At 40.8% G+C, this 23347-nt stretch overlaps 1 protein-coding gene across 23 annotated transcripts in view; it reads left to right on the plus strand.

Moving 5' to 3' along the window:
- Positions 1-23347, plus strand: part of FOXP1 (forkhead box P1) — a 536656-nt gene that overhangs the window by 351173 nt on the left and 162136 nt on the right. For 22 of the 23 annotated variants that reach the window (XM_053378208.1, XM_053378193.1, XM_053378192.1 and 19 more), the window contains one exon: positions 17853-17981. In XM_053378208.1, the coding sequence (XP_053234183.1) occupies positions 17853-17981 (129 nt within the window). Of the gene's footprint in view, positions 1-7288; positions 7411-17852; positions 17982-23347 lie in introns of those variants that run through there. The other variant, XM_053378214.1, reaches the window with a different exon arrangement.

Raw genomic sequence — 23347 nt, forward strand, 5'->3', positions numbered from 1 at the left:
ATTTCCTAGTCGGCTGGGAGGGAGTTAAAAGTTTTCACAGTTTTTCTGTGATTGTTTGCAGCTCAGCCCTGTGCAACATAATGAAAGTTTTCTAGCCATCTGTTGTTAAGCTGGCGGTGACCAAGGCCAGTATATCCAAACAAAGTACTAGCCCTGCTGTAAACGGAACCTGTCAGTTTAGCATAGCTTAGCTGACCTCCTCAATGTGCAGGGCAGCCTGTGGTACCAGGCACAGTCTGTGTGTATAGCTTAGAAAGGAACTACTTGGGAGAACCGTGTTTACTTTTTCCACTTAGTGTTCCTCCCACAGGCTTGAGCTAGTTTATACTAAATCTTTAAATTGACACTGTTTTTTCAATGACGAACTCTTTCAGTTGCCAAAAAGGAGCGGGGCAAAGGGTGGGGGTGGGGGGAGGCGGAAAAAGAAAAAGGAACCAGCCATTACTGACAATTATTTTGGGAGAAGGCCTTTCTCATTTTTTTTCTGCATGTGTTTGAGGGTGCAAAATATTTACCCCTCATGGCTTGTTTTCTGAGCTATTGTTGTTCACCAGACCTCAGTGATACTTCCGTTTTACTACCCCCCTTTTTTAATAACAAATATTTTGGCAGCCAATTTTCACAGAACAGGTTAGAGATGTATGTCTTTTTTTATATTACCATATTCCAATAAAAACATCATGTGAAACTTTGTTAACACCGTAATGAACTCTTGTTGCAGGTGAGATCTTCCCACCATTTTCTGGGTAGTTAGTCCATTGCAAAACTGCACATTTCTTTTAATAACGTGTTTTGATTTTGTTTATTCATAGGATTCTTTTTTACTATGCATTTCCATTTGTTTTTTGGTTGGTTGGTTGGCTGGTTGGTTGGTGATTAACTTTCTACACTGATACTGTTGTTTTATCTAAAAATATTTCAGGCCATCGTTTCCTCATTTTTTTGTAGTGTGGCTAAACTCCTATTATACGATCTATTCCACCTTTGTTTTCCTTGCTAGAAGTAACCCCTTCCTACATTTTCTTCAGTGTCTCTGTTCTTCCTGACCTTTCTGGTTTTTCAAGCAAGAACCCAGAATACCTATAAATGTCTCCCTTTCCTTTTTGTTAAGTGCGACAAATTTGTAACATATAGCAGAGCTCCCAGCAAGTTTCAAGCCATGTAAGGCTTGCTTTAGGATTTTGCAAAAAAATTTCAAAGCTATTAAGTCTTTGTATATTGCTGACCTAGAGTGTTTACTTTCAAGACTACACCTCTTGGTAAACACCTTTTTGTGCTTTGACCTCTGGCAGAAGTTGAACTACCTTCCTCCACCCCACCCCACCCCCATTTTGTTTTCTGTCATACAGATTGTGAAATGACCTGTTTAAATACATTTTAGTGCCCTGCTGCTTCTTGGAAAGCGGTTTTCTTTTCCTGCAGCCCAGATTCTGCTGTCCTCTAGGCCAAACTAGACATCATGGAAGCAAACCTGTGTGTCAAAATCACATACCCTCCAACATTTGTGAGATGAAAATGGAGACATTAGATTCTACAGCAGGAAGCTTCTCCCATGTTTGATCTGCTGCACACATACATGTCATATACACATGTACATCTGTCACCTTGAGCCATCCTCACAGGATTGTTGTAAAGAAAAAATGTGTAAGGGAAGGGATTGTGTACAACACCTTCAAGAGATAGATGGAATGAAGTAACATTTTAGCTGTAAGCTTCCTTGAGTCCCTGCCAGGGAAAAATATGAGTAATAATAATAATAATAGAAACTCTGAGAATTATCAGGAACATACCAGAGAGTAAATCCTATTGAACTCAGTAGGACTTAGTTCTGAGTAAAAATGCTTAGGATTGCAGTGCAAGCCTGCACAGTCTTTACTCAGCTACTTGGGAGTAAGCACCAGATTCGGAAAGAAGTAGACTCCACCATGGAAGCAAGACCAGGAGAGCATTAGAGTCCTGTCTAGGCAAGTTGCATGGGATCAATTCCAATCTGTTACTTCTGAGGATGTGGAAAGGCCGGTTGGATGAATGAAACTGACCACCTGTCTCCTCAATCCTTGCCCATCTTGGATCATAAAAGTGAGCAGGAAAGCTCTGGGCGATGGGCTCCGCCAGGTGGTGAATGATTCCCTCTGTGAGGGAGTCTTCCCGGACACACTGAAAGAAGCAGTTATTAAACCGGCCACTTTGGACCTGGCCACTATTGCCAGCTATCGCCCAGTCTCAAATCATCCATTCCTGGGCAAGGTGATTGAACAGGCGGTTGCTGAACAACTCCACGAACACCTGGAGGATGCAGACCATTTGGATTCCTTCCAATTGGGATTCAGGCGTCATCATGGGACTGAAACTTCTTTGGTCGCGCTGGTCGATGATCCCCAGTGGGCTAGGGAGAAAGGTGAAAGCTGTTTCCTAGTTCTGCTGAATCTCTCAGCGGCTTTTGATACCGTGGTATCCTTCTGGACTGGCTAGAGGGGTTGGAAGCTGGGGGCACTGTTTTATAGTGGTTCTGCTCCTTTTTCCTTGGTCATGTCCAGAAAGTGGTGTTGAGAGATGAGTGTTCAGACCCCTGGGCTCTCACTTGTGGGGTGCCTCAGGGCTCTCCCCCATGCTTTTCAATGTCTATATGAAGCTCTTAGGAGAGATCATCAGGGGGGTTGGGCTGGGTCTTCACCAGTATATGGATGATACCCAGCTCTATCTCTCTTTCAAATCAGAACCAGTGAAGGCAGTGAATGTTCTGTGTGAGTGTCTGCGGGTGGTTGGAGACTAAAGGATTGAGTTTGAATCCTGACAAGACAGAAGTAATGTTTTAGGGGGACAGCGGGGGGACGACTCCCTAGTCCTGAATGGGATAACTGTGCCCCTAAAGGACCAGGTGCACAGCCTGGGAGTTATTTTTGAATCAGAGCTGTCCATGGAGGCACAGGTCAGTTCTGTGTCTAGGGCAGCTGGATACCAGCTCCATCAGGTATGCAGGCTGAGATCCTACCTGCCTGTGGACTGTCTCACCAGAGTGGTGCATGCTCTAGTTATCTCCCGCTTGGACTATTGCAATGTGCTCTTTGTGGGGCTACCTTTGAAGGTGACTCAGAAACAACAGCTAATCCAGAATGCGGCAGCTAGACTGGTGACTGGGAGTGGCCGCCAAGACCACATAACATCTGTCCTAAATGATATTCTCTGGCTCCCAGTATGTTTCTGAGCACAGTTCAAGGTGTTGGCGCTAAACTTTAAAGCTCTAAATGGCCTCAGCCCAGTATACCTGAAGCAGCATCTCCACCCCGATCATTTAGCCTGGACACTGAAGTCCTCCTCTGAGGGTCTTCCCTCAGTGCAAGAAGTGAACTCAGTGCAAGAAGTGCAAGAAGTGAACTTACAGGGAACCAGGCAGAGGGCCTTCTCGGTAGTGGCACCCTCTCTGTGCAACGCCTTACCTTCAGATGTCAAGGAGATAAAGAACTACATAACTTTTAGCAGACATCTGAAGGCAGCCCTGTATTGGGATGTTTTTAATGTTTTATATTTTACTATGTTTTATACATTCTGTAAGCCATCCAGAGTGGCTGGGGAAACCCAGCCAGATGGGCAGGGTATAAATAACAAAATTATTATTATTATTATTATTATTATTATTATTATTACTCCACAGAGGAGGGTTAATATGTTCATTGTTTTCCACAGATGTTTCCAGTTGCGCTGTTTGCTATATATATATATGCCTGTCTGTCTGTCTGTCTGTCTATCCATCCATCCATCCAGGTTTGGCTAACCCTTGGCCCACCAGATGTTGCTGGACTTCAGCTACCATTATCCCTCACTACTGTGTGGATCTTATGGGACTGGAATCCAACAACATATGGAGGCTGTCACGTTGGCTACCCCCTGTTCTAGACAATCTGGAAAGGCCAGTCCTGTAAAATATTCAGTTCACGATTAATGTGGCATCACTTTGAATCTCACTGAGCCCTGACATGTTAGACGTCTTTTGTGTTTTGCAGAGATAAAGTTTCACATCAGGTGCATCTTAACCTGGGCTGCATCCAGACAGGCAGATAACCTTGGCATTTAGCATGTTCCCTTTTTAATAAATGGAAATGGCCTTTTGTTTACTAGAGGGAGGGGGGGCTACATTTAAGAGGTCACCTATTAGCTGCATTTTTGCTAGCTGTCTGAAACCCAGCTCTACTGTCTATTAAACTCAACCCACTATGTAAACATTCTTGTGTTGTTCCTGGTCTCTACAGTGGCCAGGGGAGATCAGGTTTCACCTGCCTGCACATCTTCAAGCAATTAGAGCTATTAGCTTGAAGCTGTTTCACATTCAAGGTCCATGGTGACATTCAAGTCCACAAGACGGCTGAGGGTAAAAATAAAAGTAATAACAAACCTCCTTGGGAATACAGCCTGGTCACCAATGCAACTGGAGGTTCAGGCAAAATTATTATTGCCAAGAACAGTATCTAACCTCAGTCACACGCTAGAGAAAATAAGGATAGTCACCTTGCATTGTGATCATGATAATTATTTATTTCTTTGGAATGGTGTAAGATTAGCCTTGTTATGGACTGCATTCTCAGCATGCAGACTTTGTAGTTTGCCTCTTGATTTACCAGAGAATTTTTGCTCAGTGTTTACATTGCGCAGCTAGCTGCTTCAGGTAAAGGCTTCGCTTCCAATGACATTCAGCCCCCAGGTTTAGTGAGTTCCAGCGGCAAGTCTTGAAAGCTGTTATTTTTAAAAAAGGTTGAAGCAGATTAGTGGTGACCTTAAAAGATTAAACTAGTACAGTTTAAAGATAAATAATCAACCTTTAGCTCATTAGATAGCTACATAAGCATGACAGAAGGTGACTTTCTTATAACAGTTTTAGAATCCAGGATGCATTTTTCTTTTTAATATTTACAATTGGGGCGCGAGCTGCTCAAAAGGTAGGTTTGCTCTGTCTTTTGGTTCATATAGCTTTCCACCCCAGAAAGCACATTGTAACTGATTGCAACACTTTAAATTGTTTCAGTGCATCTTCGAATCCACTGTTTTTCTGTTGGTTTATTATGCAGAAGAGGCTAATTTTAAAAGCTATGCCTGCTGCAAAAGAAGATCTTCCTTTGCTGTCCCGGAGGGTGTTCTTAATCAGAAATAACCACAGGCTAAATTATAATGTGGAATTCTGCTGCCCTTTAACCTAACACTGCCTGCTCATTCGGTGTTTGTTAACAAACATCTCTAAGTACAAAATTGTTTGAGAATTACTTTTTCATTATATTCAGCAACTTCAATTAAAGTAAGAGGCTTATACAGAAGGGGGAGGAATTAAAAATGTATGGATTTTCCTCAAGAAAGTTTTAGTGATCATTTCCACATAAGCATTTTCTCCTCTGGTATTTAACTGTCTCGGGGATAGTCCAATTTAAGTAATATCCAATAACAAAGTAGAGTCTTTTAACAATGTAGAGAGAGAACCCAGCAGCTAATCAGATTGCCAACCAATTTTGAAGAAGTGGCGCTCTTAAGGGCCTGGAAACATAAATGGGTGGCATTTCCAAGCGATTTCACAATTAATGAGTACTACAGTCTCATTATGGCTACCGTATAAGGGGTGCAATCCAGAGATATTTAACGGTGTCTTAAGTCCCACTAGAATCAGTGGGCACTAAAGCGTGCTTAACTGTGTATCGGATCTCAGCCTAAGTTTCTACAGATAAACTAACCCATAACACCTACAGCAGGAAAGAGAAGCAACACACATACTGTGCATTTAAAGAAGAAGAAAATTAATAATAATAAAAAAATGTTTGGCCTACATAATTGAGAAGCCTAATTAAAAGATTAACTGGTGAGCTAAAGGTGAGAACTGCTGAGTTAGTAAAGGCTTTTTACAAGAAACCCTCAATTTCCTCCACTTTGCATGCCAGGAGCAGAAAGCTTGTAGTGCTTAGAGAGAAGGTGAGGCCTCTTTAAAGCAGATCTTTCCCATTCTCTCTCTCTCTCTCCTCCCACCACCACTTTGCCTAGTCTTTCTGTTTCTATGATCTGCCTTTTGAACGGTTTTTGTGGCTGATCAGTTCCACCTAATATGTCTCTTGATTTCTGCTATTGTAATACTCAGACGACATGCTGTTCTCTTCATTTTTATAAGCTTTAGATGCTCCTGCCTGTCATACTCTGGCGGTTTATCTTCAGCGTCTGGATTTGCTTTCAGACTTGCATGTCTATCAAGCTGCTGTTGCTTTGAATGTGAGATCAAAAGAAGATGAATTCCAGTGTAAAAAAGGGGGGGGGAATCCCCTTGTATGAAGAAAAGATTGCGTCCTGTGTAAACATCCCATTGACAGCTCCCAATGAGTTATTTTAGCTGAGCATTAACACCCAGAATGACAGACAGTCCGAGAGTTTGTGCTAAATAACAAATATCAGTGGTTGTAGCACATTGCCACAACAGCAATACATTTTCTTAAAAATGAGGGGGGGGGTGTTCCTGTTCTTTCCCTCCCTGTCTTTTTTTTCCTTTAGAAAAATGATTTGTTGAATATGGTTGTTCTGCTGTTCGTAAATACGAAACCCAGTATACTTACATTGACAGTATCTCTGCCCCCCCCATGTCAAAAGACATGACTTTTGATAATTAAGGCTGAGGGTGGGGGAAGAGGGCTGGTGGTGTTGAAGGGAAGGGAGTTTACTTAGTCATCTGGACTTAAATAGGTACTTTGTTTTAGTGACTGAAAGGAAACCAAGAAAGAGAATGCATCTGCTGGAACATATTGAATGCACACTGCTAAGATCTTAGATTCAAAAGTCTAATTTATTTTAAATGGGCCGGGGGGGCGTGTTATGAAGGAATTTGAATAATTGCTGTGAAGTCTGGCCAACCTTAACAGACATTTATTGACATAAGCGCGTGGGTACCACAAAGAGTGTGAAAAACAAGCTTTCCAAAACTATGTACAAATAAAGAATTTGCCTAGCTGCATAGCTAAGATGCATTTGCTGCTGTTTCGTTGAGTTTTACACACATATATATGTATATGTATATATGATTTCTGTACGTCAGCCAGCTGCTTTAATAGGGTAGAATTAATATAATTTTTTTGGAGTGTTAAACACAACTTTGAAATTACCTGCAAGCTCCAGCTGATCTATCAGCTTTGCAGATGGGGGGGGGGAGGAATTGCTTAAATTCTTGTGGTTTCTTTGTCATTTCATAAAAGCAGACGTTGCTACTGTGGAGGCAAGCCTCCCGTTGTTGCCTACAAAGGGCAGTGCTCCAGTGTGTTTTCCCTTCAGTGTGTGCTTCAGCTGCACAGCACTTCCTGTTTATTCAAACATCTTTTTACCATTCTTCAACCCCCTGCTTCAGAGAAACAGCCAGAATACATCTTCAGCAAGGAGACGGCAAACTAGAGACAGACAGTAAGAGTGCTCTGTTAAACTCTCCATATTCTCTGTTTAAATGCTCGGGGGGGGGGTGTACAACATGTAGCTATGGTGAACTTTTAACTTGCTATCTCGCTTGCAGAGGCATTCTTTTGCTCTAGGAAAATTTAATTGCTGAGGCTTGAGAGCAAAATAAGATGATTCACGTTGTTTACTGCCTTGTTGGGCAGGAAAACAAGACGAAATGGGAGCTGCCTTCTGCTAACTCGCCCCCCCCCCTTTGGGGTGCTCTGTTTTTCAAATGTATTTCTCAAGAAGTCCTGTGCTGACTGTTGTTTGAGGAGGGACGGCTTAGAGCGTGTGTAAGTTTGTGATGTGTTTTGTCTGTGTGTTGTCCTGTTACTGGCTTAAGTTTAGAAGGAATGGCAGCAAGGAAAGGGAGGGGCAGGAGGGAGTTTGAGGAGGGTAGGCATCTTTAGAAATGCCTTTCCCTTGTGGTTGTCTTTCCGTTTGTTAATATTTGAACAAATCAAACGATAAAGAAAAATCAGGCTGCTGAGATGAGCATGGGTGTTATCTCTGTGGTATGACTGCTGTCTAGACTTCTAGTGCTACAGGAAGATTTGAGGGAAGAAAAAGAGAGCAGACTGGTGTTTAAAAATAGGTGTTAACTTTAAAGCCAGAGATTTTGCTTCAGATTTTCAGGGTCTGTAATATTTATGACACCTGGCTCAATCCAGAGGTAATGCTGCTTAATATCTGTAGCTAGTGCTGTAACACATGTTCCGTGCCTCTCCTTTTTGTTCACGTGGCTTAATAAATTGTGTAGGTTTGAGGGGGGGGGGTTGCGTTGTTTGTTTGGAATTTGTACTGTGTCCAGGAAAGTCCACCAACACAGATATCTAACTTTTTGTCCAATCACTTGAAGCAGTCGTTGTCATATCCACGAAGCGCAAGAGGGCATGAAGAATGTATAGTCTGAATAAGCATCCTCAGAGAGGCTATTGGGGGAAAAAACAAAAACCTCTATGAGGTCTGTTCCATGTTAAGACTTTTAAGAACAGAAACATATATTTTGACCAACTGCATGTGCCACAAACGTTTTAAGAATATGCATGCTTGTGGAAAAACTCTTTTTTTTTTTTTTTTGCAATATTCCAAAGTATGCAGTGGGGAAAACAACAATATTTTGCAGCTGCCTCGGGGACAATTTGTTTAACAGCAAGATTAACTGCATAGGGAAGATGGAAAGAGTGACTAAAGTTATTTACTCAGATGTCAGTGTAGGTGCAGGCCAGCAAAACCCACTGTGGGAAAAGTGGTCTGTTGCCTTTCTTGGTATCTCAGTCTATTGGATGACCATCAGATTTCCCAGCTCACTGGTTTTGTTTTTTCTGGATGGCCGGCTTGATTATTTATCAGAAGGGAAAGGGAGTAGCTCAAGCAAACAAACATGTGGCCAAACTCTTGTTTTCTTTGTGGCTTAATAAAAGATACATGGAAAATAATAAGAGCATTGTTTTTCTCCCATGTTTAATAAGGGGAAATTGTGTATCATTTTAAGGGGGGGGGGAGAGAGGAGGAAGCTTAAAGTGAGTCAACAGTTTTGTGTGTTCTGTGCCTTCAACTTTCTGTAAACTCAAACAGTTCCCAGCCGAAAATTAATCTGTTGCTTTGTATATCCTATCAGTGGAGTGCCAACCTCATGGGACTTAGATTGGATTTATCATAATTATGCTTACTTCTCCACCTCCATGGAAAATGTCGTTTGCTTTTCCTTTTAACACATCAGCTAGGTGCTTGCCTAAATGAGAAGTATTTGCAATCTTGTGGAGGGATGGATGCTGACTTTGGAGCAAAATATTGACAGCGCAGTTATGCTGTCACCCCTATTGGCTGCTAAGTGTTTGCAGTGAGCGTGTGGAGCTTGCGCCCATGTTAAATCTATTACAGGCGCCCCTTTCTTTTTTAACACTGTTCTTGTGAATCTCATTGTGTACAGTGCACTGTTCCTTAATGATAGCTCAGGAGAATGTTAAGTAGTTTTTTTCTGTGAGGAAAAAAACCCCTGTGAACTAAATTACTTTCAAGAAAGAAAACATTGTGTGCGTGTGTGTGTGTGTGTGTGTATATATATATATATATATATATATATACACACACACACACACACACACACACCGGTATGTATGTGTATATATATATATATAAAACCAAGTCCTGGTGTATATTTTGGTTGATTTCACTGAATTACAAAGAACTGACAGGCACATGAAAGGAATTTCACATTGGGTGGGCAGGTACAAATTTAATAGATGGACTTGCTTTCAAAATCTCTCCTGGTCTCCTGGAATTGCCCGTCAGTATCAATGGATGTATTAGATCGCCTTGTCTATAATATTAAGTGACTGGCTGCTGTACTTCTGTTCCGTTATCTAGGTTAAAGGTCATGCTCTCTTCCGGGGATCTGGATTGGGTTCACACAAAAAAACAAAACAAAACAAAACATGGAGCAGGATAAGGAAAGGGAAAGTTCTGCTGTTTCAGTGTCTTCAGGGACAATTTAGGAAGCTCAAAAGGTGCTCTAAGCCAGTCTATTAATCCATTTATAGCTATGCACAAATGCTTCAAGAGGTTTTAATAGCACATGGTACTTTCCTTCCCATCCATCTACCAGCCTCTGGCAGTTTAAGATTTCAGACAGTGTAGACCAGTTCATACATGTAAACCAGCTTTTCTTTTTAACCATTTAGTGCTGTAAAAGCCACCTACATGAATGCAGAAATGACAGTGAGCTCCCTCCATGTACACATTCAGATTGTTGTTGTTGTTTAGTCGTTTAGTCGTGTCCGACTCTTTGTGACCCCATGGACCATAGCACATTCAGGTTAAATACTAGCAAAATCTCATGTGTGTGTGTGTGTGTCCCTAACCTTTCTTTGTATGATTGCTGCTTTATATTCCTAATATATTTGTGGTCTTTTTTGCAATTTCTCCTATTTCTATAATACTGTTTCTGAGATGAGGTGACAAGAGCTGCATAGTTATACTCAAGGTGTATATGCACCTGTATGAGTATATTATCAGCTTAGCAGTCTTTATGCCCAGTGTGTCAATATCTCACCAATAAAAATATGCATGAGGAACTTATTTCTTGCGTGGGAACAGTATGACTTCTCATTTGATTTATATTCTGCCCTTCCTCCTGAAGGAGCCCAGGGTGGAATGTTTAAAACATTTCAAAACAAACAAATAAGAAGTAAGTTCTTCTCAACCAGTGATCCCTAAGTTGCCAGGAACAATGTTTTTCAGCTGTCATATGCCTGGGTAAGTAGACATGAGGTGGGACTTGTAGACCAGAAGTCTCTAAGCAAACGTTGGAGGATCTGCGCTGAGATGGGAGAAAAGAGCTGGTTGTTTCAGGGAAGCCTCGTCATTCTGAAAGCACTTGTGTTGGCTTTCATGAGGAACCGTCTCTAGTGTTTCAAGGTGCATCACTACATATTTAGTGTAGGCTCAAGTCTGCTTAGTCTCCATGTGTCACCCAACGTCTTCCTTGTCATTGTGTCACGGTACTGTTTTCTCAGTGACATATCAGGAACATATAAAGAGCACAGCCAGAGCAGACCGAAGGTCCATAGAGATTCTAAAGCCATCTAGGAGCCATCACTATCTGTTGTGGTAGTATATTTCTGCTCTGAATCTAATGCTTATTAGTTTTATCAGATGATCCCAAGCTCTAATTTTGGATGGGAAAACACTGCTGTGTCCACTTTTTATAAACCTCTGTCATATCTTCCTCCCCACCTCTCCCCTTAGTCCCATCCACAGCCCAGCTTCTCAGCTTCTCTCCAGAAGCTTTCTTCTTCTACTGCTTTATGACAGTTGCTAAATGGAGCTAACGGACTAGGAAAGAGTTGCCCTCACACTAGTTGCACCCTATTCCCATTACACTTCCGTGTGTTTATTATAGAGCACTGATTATGGAGAACATAGGAAGCTACCTTCTACTGAGTCAGACTTTTGGTCCATCTGGCTCAATGTTGTCTACTCTGACTAACAGTAGCTCTTTAGGTGTTCCAAAGAGGAACCTTTCTCAGCCCTACCCGAAGCCACCAGGAATAGAACCTTCTGTGTGGAAGGAAGTGTTCTACCATTGAGCTACAGTCCTTCTCTTTTTGTGTGTTTGAAGGAAATATTGATGGGAATACATATTAGGTAAAGAGAATACCTATAATAAGGTAGGAAAGCTGAGATCCTGTGTATAAGAAGGTCATTTATTACATTACAGATTTTAGTATACTGTAATCCCGGCACATCTGCTTACTTAAATTTGCTGGTTTGTGTGCTCAATACTTTATGAACGTGCCATCCTGTTTGCTGCATTGAAAGTTATTAGAAGTTACTGTATGCATCTTGAAGGGGGTTGTATAATACTAGCTCATAACGTGTACAGTTAATAACATAGCTACTGTGTGACTGTGCAATAGCATGTCCACCCAAATCCATAAGGTGGTAGCAAAGACAGGAGTTCATGTTCTTTCTAACCTGGGATTAGTTTCATGCTAAACATTAAGATAAAGATTTAAGAGCTCTGTTGGATCAGGCTGTCTAATCCAGCATCCATACGGTGGCCAACCAGATACTTATGGGAAGCCCACAAGCAAGACCCGAAGTGTAATAACACTTGTGTTTCCCAACAACTGGTATTCAGAAACATACATCCTGGTGGTGGAGGCAGAATATAGTAATGTTGCTTTTGTTGTTTAGTCGTTTCCGACTCTTCGTGACCCCATGGACCAGAGCACACCAGGCACTCCTGTCTTCCACTGCCTCCTGTAGTTTGGTCAAACTCATGTTAGTAGCTTCAAGAACACTGTCCAACCATCTCATCCTCTGTCATCCCCTTCTCCTTGTGCCCTCAATCTCTCCCAACATCAGGAACTTTTCCAGGGAGTCTAGTGACCACTAATATCCTTACCCTCAATGCAGTTGCATAATCAATCCTCTTTCAGCGTCATCCTAGTTGGTAGCCATCACTACATCTTGTGGGAGAAAATTACGTTGTTTAACTCTGGAGTTATGTGAAGAAATTCCTTTCTGTCTGTCCTGAATCTTCCAGCCTTCAACTTAATGTCCTTTAGCTCTAGTGTTATGAGGGATACTGCCAGTACTACAGGGGAGCAAGCTCTTATCTGACAGAAAGCCTGGTGTTTAATAGTTATTATGTAGTTGTTATATTAAATTGCTTTGAGGTTGTATTGTAACCAAGCTGTGCATAAATTTTGTTAAATACTCTTAGAACAAACTGCCTTTTAACATTTTAATCTTGAATTTATCCAAGCATTGGATTTGAACCTTGGTTGCTATAAATGTCTTTATACACACACACACACACACACACACACCACTCAGTTCAAGCTAAATGTAGTTTTGGCATCTTAAGACACATTGATAAAAGACCTTCAGTACCATAACATTTTTACAACTTGCAATGGTTTATGGTTGGCATTATGGTTGCTTTTAAAATCCACATGGCAGGCAGAAATCCATCAGGTTAAGCATTTTCTAGTGCGGAAATACAATTATGCGAAAAGCTTCATCAGTTAACATTCTGCCTGCCAGACATCATTATATATATAAAGCCAGTTTCCCATCCCTGCTTGATGCTTGCCAAAGCAAAGCGATCCAAACAGGAGTAAGAAGTCATCTGACGTGTTCACAGTCTTCCCCACTATGGTATAAAGTATTATATTTCTATTTAAATCACAATACACCACCCCCAAAGAATGGCACCTATACATATAAATAAAACACCTGCAAATGTTGTGCCCAGTACCCCTACAGTGTGCTGGGCCCAGAAAATCCTACTGGCATCCCTGTAGCATACCAACTGCTGTGTCTACATACTAACAAAGATATAGGGCTTGCTTAGTTCTGTGCTTCTCTCTCAAGCAGCATTTGTCAGACTGGATTAGACTACAAGTGCCAGTATTATAAGGGCTGGTATCCATCGACGTTGAATGGAGATCAGCAAGCTAATTTCACAAAGGCACTCCAAATAGTCTTGAAATGGCTTAGAGGAGGTGAGAAAGAAAGAAAGGCAAGCACTTCTCCTACTATGCTAGCCATCTTGCTTTCTTTTCAGTGATCCTCTCTTTTCTTCTCTGGCTCCAGAGGAGTGATGACTGTTGATTAGCCTTTAGAACTGCAGGGCAAGCAGGTTTGATCTCAGGTTAGGAGTGAAGGGGGAAAGGCTCAGATGAAATTAGAGGACTAGTGAGGGCTACTCTGAACCACTGAAGAGACTGCATGGTTTGACAGTAAAGACTTTATTGTGCTGATTGTTACTAGTAGGACTTTCTCCCCAACGTTTTCTATAACTCGAAATTCAATATGAGGGAAAGGGTAATGTGTTTTTTCTCTCTCTGTTCCACTAAGTTGCTGCCAACTTCAATTGTTCTTTCTGCCTGCTTTCAGAGGGTCCCCTGGGGCTTAATTTGAACCTATGTTCACTGACTCTTGATCCTAGCTAGACCTTATGAATTAATAACTGAGTGTGGCCTTGAAGCATGTGCAAAGTACCTTTTTGTTGCCAAAATGTAGCCGCAACTAGCCCACAACTAGAGTAGCCATGAGGTCTTCCAAGCAAGTTCAAGGCAAGTTTAACCCCAGAAACTCACATTTTAGAAATGAAGCAAAACTGGACCCCCTCCCCACTTCTTTAATATTTATTGGATTTTCTTTTTGCTTTAGCTCAAGTTTCTTTGTGTGGTTCTTTCCTAATTTGAGCTATGCATTATATCTTGAAGCTGTTTCCTTCTCATTTGCTTATAAACACCCTTTCCTAATGCAGAAAAAGGTCTCTTGTGGTAACCTTCTAGGAGGTCATAGGGATCCTGACAGATGCTCATGTGAGAAGACCCCATGAATACAAGAAAGATGGCCTTAAGGGTTCGCCGCCTCAGAGTCTCAACTTCACAGTCACTCTCAGTTGAGAAATGAGGCATTTCTTGCAAGGCTAACTCTTCTGGGGACATTAAAAAAACCAAACTGGTTTTAACCAACATGTGGGGTTCTTTTGCCAGAACAGATAGAAAGCAATATCACATTTTGAGGAAATCAATGAAGCGCTAAGTTTCTTAGTGGCACTTACTCCCGGGTACGTACAGTTAAGAGTGCAGCCCTAGTTGTTTAAGGTACCAAATGGAGCCAGCTTCACATTGATAACTGTATTGCTCAAAAGTCTTTCTCCTTTAGTAAACTATCATCTAGGAGACTCAAAGCTTCCCTTTCTGCCATATGGAGGAGAGCACGAGTACCAAGGATAGTGTTCTATACCTCCCAAATGTGAACCAGAAATATCTATCTATCTTCAGTTTAGCATTCCAACAGGTAAATGTACTAACTATATATTATTAGACTTCCATCCATCCATTGAAGTCTTACCGCTGAATCACTTATATTTCCAGGTATCAGAACTGAAATGTTGCTTGTATGTCAGCTGAATGTTCTTCCCATGTTGGAAAACTTCCATATTTAGATTTCCAAGGGGTCCCTCCAGATGGGGCCTCAAGAGTAGAAATGGATGCGTAGTATTCTGGGCCTCTGCTAAGTACCATCAGCTGCAACTGTGACTTGCTTTATAAGATTCCCCTACCTTGTCACCATATCTTTCCAGCTTTCTGAGGGTTCATGCTTCCTGACTTGTAGAACTAAAGATGCCCTTCAATTAATTCAAGAATGCAGTGAAATCTGCGTTTGCTAAACATTTCGGTGAACATATGCAGAAGGAAGTGTGGATGCCTCACTCTCCTCCTTCCGTGTAGGCATCTTGCACAGGGACTATTTCTTTCTTGTTTTACATTAATGAAGTCTTCACTGTTCCCACTGTTAACACCTACGCATGTACTGAACGTCTCCAAGGAGACAAGGAAACCCTTGAGTCCAGCAATGGTGAATCCTCCAATGAGGCAGCAAGCAAGAGGCAACTCCTTGAGGCATCTAAGCTTCCAGCTGTCCTCCTGCAGACATTAATTTCCTTCTGGCTCCTACAGGCAGGCTTTCTTCTTTGCATCTGAAATGTTCGTGAGTGCTTCAGGCTTCTGAGAGTGAGCTGGGTAGGGAAACACTTCTTGCATCTCTTTGTGATCTTTTCCCCAGCCTCCTGTTTATGTCACCTGGCTTCCTCTTCAACAATTCCAAACGTATTTCCAATTCTAGCACTGTCACCACCGACTTTCCCTCTTTGAGATAGATATATATATAACCAGTCATTACTGATCTTTCATAAATCCAGCCTTTGCTGCTGTTTATGTGCTTTGCTAACTTCTCATCAGGTATTAGGAAACAGGCCCTGAGTTGCCATGTATTCAGGATGCTGCTTCCTGCTGAGCCCACACTGCCAGGTGTGGTCAACCTGTCTGAAGGGTGGAGTCTGTTTTCATCACTGTGCAGACTTGCAGGGGATTTGCATCTTCTCTATTAGTTTCTGAAAGGGCTGCTTTGTTTTGGCAGGAAGCAATTATTTTTCACAGGCTGCACAATTAACTTTTATGGCATAGATAGTTGCAAAATGTGGAGATGAGCAAATGCTTAGATATTTCAAAATGAGGAGAAGACTATCAATATATATATGAGCCAGAATACCTTCAAAAAGGCATTAAGAGATGTCATACCTCTGATATTTAAATGCTAAGGACAGACATCGGGATATGGCTGTCTCCATATCAAACCATGTTTATGAATTTCCCAGGTATGTTTTTCTGAACATTGCTGGAAGCAGAATAATACACTCACCAAATCCATTTTTGGTTTGAACTAGGAAGGACCCTACTTGTCATCTTAGCATCTAATGTTTCTACAGCAGTCTGGGGCAGGGCCTTACTTCTGAAAAGGCAGGACCAGTTTTCAGCACCCTGCTTAAATATGTAATGCATATATAATACAAAATAAGACCAATCACTCTATAAATATCATGGGAATAAGCCACAGAGAGAAGCTGAGAATTTATTATCCACCTTCATTGTAAAGCATTGAAGAGGGTTTGATATTTCAGGGCATGGAAGATCCCGTGCTCAGATAACCGTAGGATTTCCTTGTTCAGAATGTTTATCTTACCTCATAATGAAGAGAGGGAAGATGGGAGAATGTGAGTCAGTCTGCTCTTGATGCCTCCCTCAGTAGAATCCCATGAGGAAAAGCAATGTACAAAGAAGGAAATAACACAACCCCTCTTCTGCATTATGTGTTTTCACTAGGGAACAGTAGAAAACAAACCAACCCTGTTTCACAATCTATCTGTTTCTCTAGGGCAGCCTTTCTCAACCTGTGGGTCCCCAGATGTTGTTGAACTACATCTCCCATCACCCCGAGCTAGCAAGGCCAGAGCTCAGGGATGATGGGAGTTGTAGTCCAACAACATCTGGGGGCCCACAGGTTGAGAACCACTGCTCTAGGGTGTGACTGGCTAATCTGTGGCCCTCTAGATGTTGTTGGACTCCCCATAATCCCTTTCCATAGTGGTTGGGGCTAATCGAGGTTGGAGTCATAACAACAACAACAGGGCTGGTTTACCAACAGTGGTAAGCCAACCCTGCACTAGAGGAATGTGTACTTATGTGCTTTGAGAAAGCTTTGAGAGGAGGCTGAGACCACTACCAACTCAATAGAATGTAAAATTGCCAGGGCTGTTCTAAGTAACTACCATTTTCTGAGCCCGGCCTTGGCTGGGGAGGGCAGGGTATAAATAAAAATTATTATTATTATTATTATTATTATTATTATTATTATTATTATTATTACTATTATTACTATTATTACTATTATTACTATTATTATTGTTTTCATATTTCTACACCTGCTACAGAAACCGTGATTTCTTACATCAGATTGCAATATACCAGGCATGTCCAAAGTCCGTTTCGGGGGCCTAATCTGTCCCGCCAGTCGGTTTAATCTGGCCCCTGTGGCAGTTTATTTCTTGGGGTAAAATCCTAAAAATACCTCAACAACTTCAATCCTAAGAAAAGGTTAACAACTTTGGTTGACCCTTTGGTCGGCCCTCACGGCCCTTCACTTCATCAAATCTGGCCCTTTTTGAAAAAAAGTTTGGACATCTACACACAGCCTGATAAACTGACACTCTTTAATGTGAAAGTTGCAGTCCACCTCCCCCCACCCCCACCCCAGGATAGGGTCAGAGTGTTGAATTATAGATACATTATTGAAAACAGTTTATTAGCACAAGCCATCAACTAGAGTCAGTTCATTTTTGTGCTAAATGAGGCACTATCAGTACCATATGAACATTTGGGCTTTGGTTTTCTAGGGTTTGTTAGTGTGAATATTATTGTGTCATTGCTGTACTCCAATGACAATCAAATTCTGGTGGTTTCTTTGGTGAGTATATATTATACATAAGATAAACCAATAATTTATGATTGGTGAAACTTCTTTCTATCATTATTTTCCTTCAGGCTCTTCAGGTAGCAAGGCAGCTTTTGTTACAGCAGCAGCAGCAACAACAACAGCAGCAACAGCAGCAGCAACAACAAATTAGTGGGCTGAAGTCTCCCAAGAGGAATGAGAAACAACCATCCCTTCAGGTAAGACATTATAACAACAACAACAATGTACTTATTCCTTGATGTGTTTTAATAGGATCAATTGGCATGGAAACTTGTAGTGGCAGATTTTTAAAAAAATATTCTGTTGATGTCACCATTGTCTCAGTCATGCTTAGTGGTGTGGTAGTCATGGTGTAAATGTATCAATAGTAAGTGCTCTTGAGACTTTATTTTACCAGTTAAACTGTTAAACAAAGGTCTTGAAAGTTTATGCGGGGAAGGGCTGTAGATCAGTGACAGAAAGTCCCAAGTTCAGTTCTCAACTTCCTATGTTGGAGGTCCCCATTGAAGAAGAGCGATTTCTGGAATGGGAAGTATCCACCAATCTACCTTGGATCTTTGATACTCTAAAAAAATGAAGAGTCACTGTGCTCTTATGTAAAAGATTTCTAGAAGAATTAATAATCCTTTGAAATAAGGTCTATGTGCTAACTCTACTTCAAAGTTAGTGAAGCAAATCTTGTTTTGTTGATAAGTTTTGGTGAATAGACCTTTGTGTTTGGAAGTTTCTCAGAACCGTTTGTTTACCATATTAAGAAGCATGTATGTGCTATTAGAACCTCAATATATGCTGAGTAATATTTGCAAGGAAATCTGTCCATTCTTTTACTCTGTGTTGCTGCATATCAAGTAGTTTTTCATCATGTTGTATCAAGAAAATAGACGTGTGTCAACTACTGATTTGGCATACAGTTTGGAGGAATGGTAATTAAATCGTAAAAGTATTAGGGATTTGCTAAGGTTAGCTTAGTTTATTCACATACCACAGATGGTTTATTGTTTATATTGACATTTGCCACTTGTCTTTCTAAGGGAAGCACATCCAGTTCAGATACAAATTCCGGTAGTTTCGTTTAATTATATCCAGGACTTTATCCATTTCAAGAAGTATCTGTAGATAATCTCGGTGATATTTTTTTCTAAAGGAAAAAATGGAATCCTTGGCTTCATTCCTAAAATATATGAATGGGAGGAAGGCCACAGAAGGAAGTTTACCTTCCCCTTCACTCCCCGGTAGCTATCTGTGCCCCTGAGGAGTCAGGGAGACATCCTGAACATTGTAGCATATGAAGCACAGGGAATCTGCTGCAGAGAATCTTCCAAAATCAGGTCCAGACTTGCCTGTGTGAGGCGATCCAGCCTCCTCATCCATCCCATTGCACATTACTTAGGATCCCATCCCACACTGATCACCTGGATAGGCTTGTGGGGAGTAGGACAGGCAGCTGCAGGAGAGATGGGGGAACAGTAAACATTCTTTCTGCCTGATTATTTTAAGATCCAAACCAAGGTTCAGAATCCGCCCCCCCACAGTAAGGTATCTTGTATAATTACTTGAAATCATGTTTTCCTCCAAAGTTATTTTTAAGGAACAATGCTTAAAACATATAAAGTGTATGTTGTTAACCTGGTTTTATGCATGGAGACACTAAGCTTGGCATATTAAGCTGATGGCTCACGATTACAGGACAGCTGGGATGTAGAGGCATGGTCAGAACTCCGAGGTCACACGGTTACGTTCAACTCCATGGCTGAACCCCAACTCTCTGTTTATCATTAATTGATATTCTTTCAGGAGGAGTGGGTGTTCTGTCTCTGAGCAAATGCATATTTTAAAGCATTGTTGTGAAAGAACAGAACGCTGAATCCATGCTGTTTTGTTAGAACTTCAAAAATATTTTGAAGGTATTTTGGTCAATCTATTGCTGATCCATTTGCCTTTTAATAGACTCTTCTACTGGGGACATTTTTAATGAGATATTGTGCTAGCGAGGCCCAGTGTCAGGTACTAGAAGAAGTGCTTTGTTGTGCAGATGTCTTAAGAATTGCTCCAGAGGATGAAATATGACTGTGTTGACCTTTCAGCTGTGAGCTTATTTGTCAGGATTCAAATAAGTTGAAAGGATCAAACCAAACAGTTTCCGTAGTCAGACTGGGAATTGTGTTTCAGAGGTCAACAGTGAGGGCCACGTTGCAGATTCCATAACATAGCCAATTGTTGGTACATATTAAAGTACTGGAGCTGCTTCTGCAGTCAGAGACACAATTAAAATTCTAATTTATTAATGTATACAGAGAGCTGGTCCAACCTGTCACTCACTGATTCAAATGACTGCCCATTCTTTTTCCACCCTTGCTCTTTGAGCTTTTGCATCCTTAAACCTACTCTTGAATATAACAGACACTGTGATCCCAATGGCACAATAAAGATATGTATTTTGAAAGTGTCTGAGCATGGAAGAGAAATTGTTAAGGAAACATTTACAAATATACATGGACCCTTTCTCATGCTACTTGACAATATGAAATATTGAATATCCTTGTGTTTTGTATCATCTCTATCAACAGTCAACTGTCTAAATTTGTCATGATTTCATTTATTCTTGGGCTAAATTCTTCTGGCACTTAACAAATGAACTAAGTTCTTTGTCCTTTTTCCGACAGATTTTTAAAACAGTGATTAATAATTTTGCAGGCAGTATTTTTCAAAAATTAATTTGGACATATTATTTGCTATTTTAGGTACCTATTGCTGGGTGCTTTAAGATTTGCTTTAAGATTTATATTAGGGACTTAACCAAAATTTACATATGAAAGCCTGTGTTCCCTAGCTTTGGTGCATTAAAAAAACATGAAAATAAGAAATACATGGATAAAAAAACACAAAAGATTTATCTCATAGAATTGTAGAGTTGGAGGAAACCCCCCCCCCCCCGGGGGTCATCTAGTCCAAACTCTGCAGTGCACTTTTGCTTCTGTTTGCTTGAAACATGCGAGTGGGGTAGAATGTTAATTTGGAATGTTTTGCTGTGCAATTTGGTTAGGCCAGCTTCTCCCTAAACTTGTGAACTGATAATCAAGGAAATGGGCCAGTTTGATAGACTCGCTGACTGTTGTATATACACATGCAAGGATAGTGTTAAGTGAAGATTCAGTCTCACACTGTTTAATTTGTGGTTGAGAGGTGAGCTGAACAGGTAAAAACTAAGGGAGAAAATCTGTTAATTTCTTCCATTCCTAGCGACTCTCCACTGAAGGATTCAGCGCTTTGCATACAATAGTGCTGGTCTATCTGTGGCCATTGATTTTGACACAAGGATACAATCCAGTTGACTGTCGTCCTGTAGAATTTCTTTTGTTACCTGTTGACCTTGACAGCTATTATTGGAGACATGTTCTAGCACATTTCATATGTTTTGTATATAAGCATTTTGTCTGAGATGTGGGATTCTGCTAGGTTTTTTTAAAAAAATAAACCTCCCAATACAAATCCTCTGACTCACATTTTTAAGCATAGATAGTATACAACTCTGTCTTTTATTTGGCAAAGGTCTCTGCTTTTGCAGCCTAATAATACAAACAAAAGAAATTCAGAAAGTTTCAATGATCTGATTTTAATAGCCAGAAATTAGAAGACCATAAAAATATCAAAACCACAAAAACAAAATGGGTAGAGAATCGAGATTAAAGCTCTCTGTGAAAATATTTGCCACTGGTGTACTTCTATTTCATAATGTAAAATAAAATAAAATAACTATTTTGCTGGTCTGAGTTAGCCCTGGAGATTTATATCTTCGCCTGGCCAGGATGTGTATGCCTAGGAATAGATCTTTCCTTGATTACAATATGTACTTTTAACCATTGACTTTTGAGACTACCTTCCCCCCCCACCCCCCGATCTTTGGGTGTTTTAGTTGTTGGCATGAATTTATAAATTGGAAGAAAATCAAGAGACACACTTTTGCTTTAAGAAAATAAAACAGTATGTGTATTTTGGCAGCATTAAAATTTGCCTTAAAATGTTATATTGTGTGCTCAAAAGAAAGTTGGACATTGGGGCCAAAAATACTTTTCAAAAGGTCTAAAGCAGCATCTTGGGGTATCTTGCTTTGTACAATTTGGTAATATTAACATGCCATTTGTTATTCAGTGTTAAATGAATTGAGTGAGTAGTAACAGAAAAACAGTGACATAAACATAAAACGTGCAGTGCAGTCCAAGCACAAGATCCTCTGAGATGACTGAGTTTAGAAAAGGCGGGTCTTGGGTTGTCTGTCCAACTTGGCTCAGCTGACAGAACTTAAACAGGTGTAAGTCCAAAAGAAGGGTGTGTGGTGGGATAGGGGTAGGACACCAATTCCAAACCTCTTTCAGATCACTTATGAGTTCTGCTGGCATTCCAGCAGAACATATGCTGGCAAAAAGGGTGATGTTAGCCAAACTCTATTTTCAAGTCTTGTTTTTCCTCAACCAGTCTTGCACAGGCTCAATGGAGTTTGGAACAGAGGTAACTTACATCAGCTTAACTTAAATCGATGTAAGTTCCTGCACTTAGGATTTCAGGATTATTATTATTATTATTATTATTTAATCAATCGGCTACATCCTTTTGAGCCATATGAACTCCAGACTTGTGCTTCTGTCGCTATAGTGGAATCACGTGACCAACAAGTTGGGCATTGCGATCCATCGGTGTGGCCACACAGTCCAGACTTGCTCTGAATCAGGGTCAGCAGCACACAGATTACTTACTGATTTGGACTTCAAAAAACAAACACATATTTTCCCCCTCTCTTTCTGTTGAAAAGTAAAACCCAAAGCTGCTTATAAACAATAAACATCAAAGCAAATACAATAACAACATACTTTTTTAAAAAACAGCAGAGAAACTTACACAAACATCCCCAAACAGTAGAGAGAGATCATCACAAACAAAACACTACTGCAGAAGTTAATCAAAATAGACGTGTCTTAATGTATCATCAGAAAGCCAGGCAGATATCCTAGGGAACGGAATTCCGGAGCATGAGAAAAATGGCTGTAAAATTCCTGCCCACATAGGGTCAAACTACCATGTTAATACTTAATGTACAGATTCTTTCTTCAGTCCTTATTGTTCTAGGGTGGTCATTTCCTAACTTTGTGCTGTTAGTAAATAATTAACTAATTAAAGGCTTCTGTGATCTCCAAGAGATCCACACACAAGAGAGGTTGCTACTGTGTCTCTGTGTGAGTAATGTTCCGAGCATATCTCTTAACAAACAAATGCTGGGCGGGGGGGGGGGCATTTTGCCACCTAATCACATTGGACCAGATCACATCAGAAGGAACAGTTCATCACCACTATTCAGCCTTAGAGGAGGCTGCCTGTTGATTTCCTGCATGAGTCACTGTTCTGGGCTTGCTTCCAATCCCAAAACGTTTGCCCAGATCAGTGACTCACAGAGATACATGACTCACAGAGATGTACTCACATCTGAGCGTGGGTATTACTTTGTCTTGCATACTATATGGCTGTCAGGCCCTGGGGTCCGGCATAAAACTGGTCTAGCATCATTATATTT

Source organism: Podarcis raffonei, chromosome 2 (genome assembly GCF_027172205.1).
Source record: "Podarcis raffonei isolate rPodRaf1 chromosome 2, rPodRaf1.pri, whole genome shotgun sequence".
Taxonomy (NCBI): domain Eukaryota; kingdom Metazoa; phylum Chordata; class Lepidosauria; order Squamata; family Lacertidae; genus Podarcis; species Podarcis raffonei.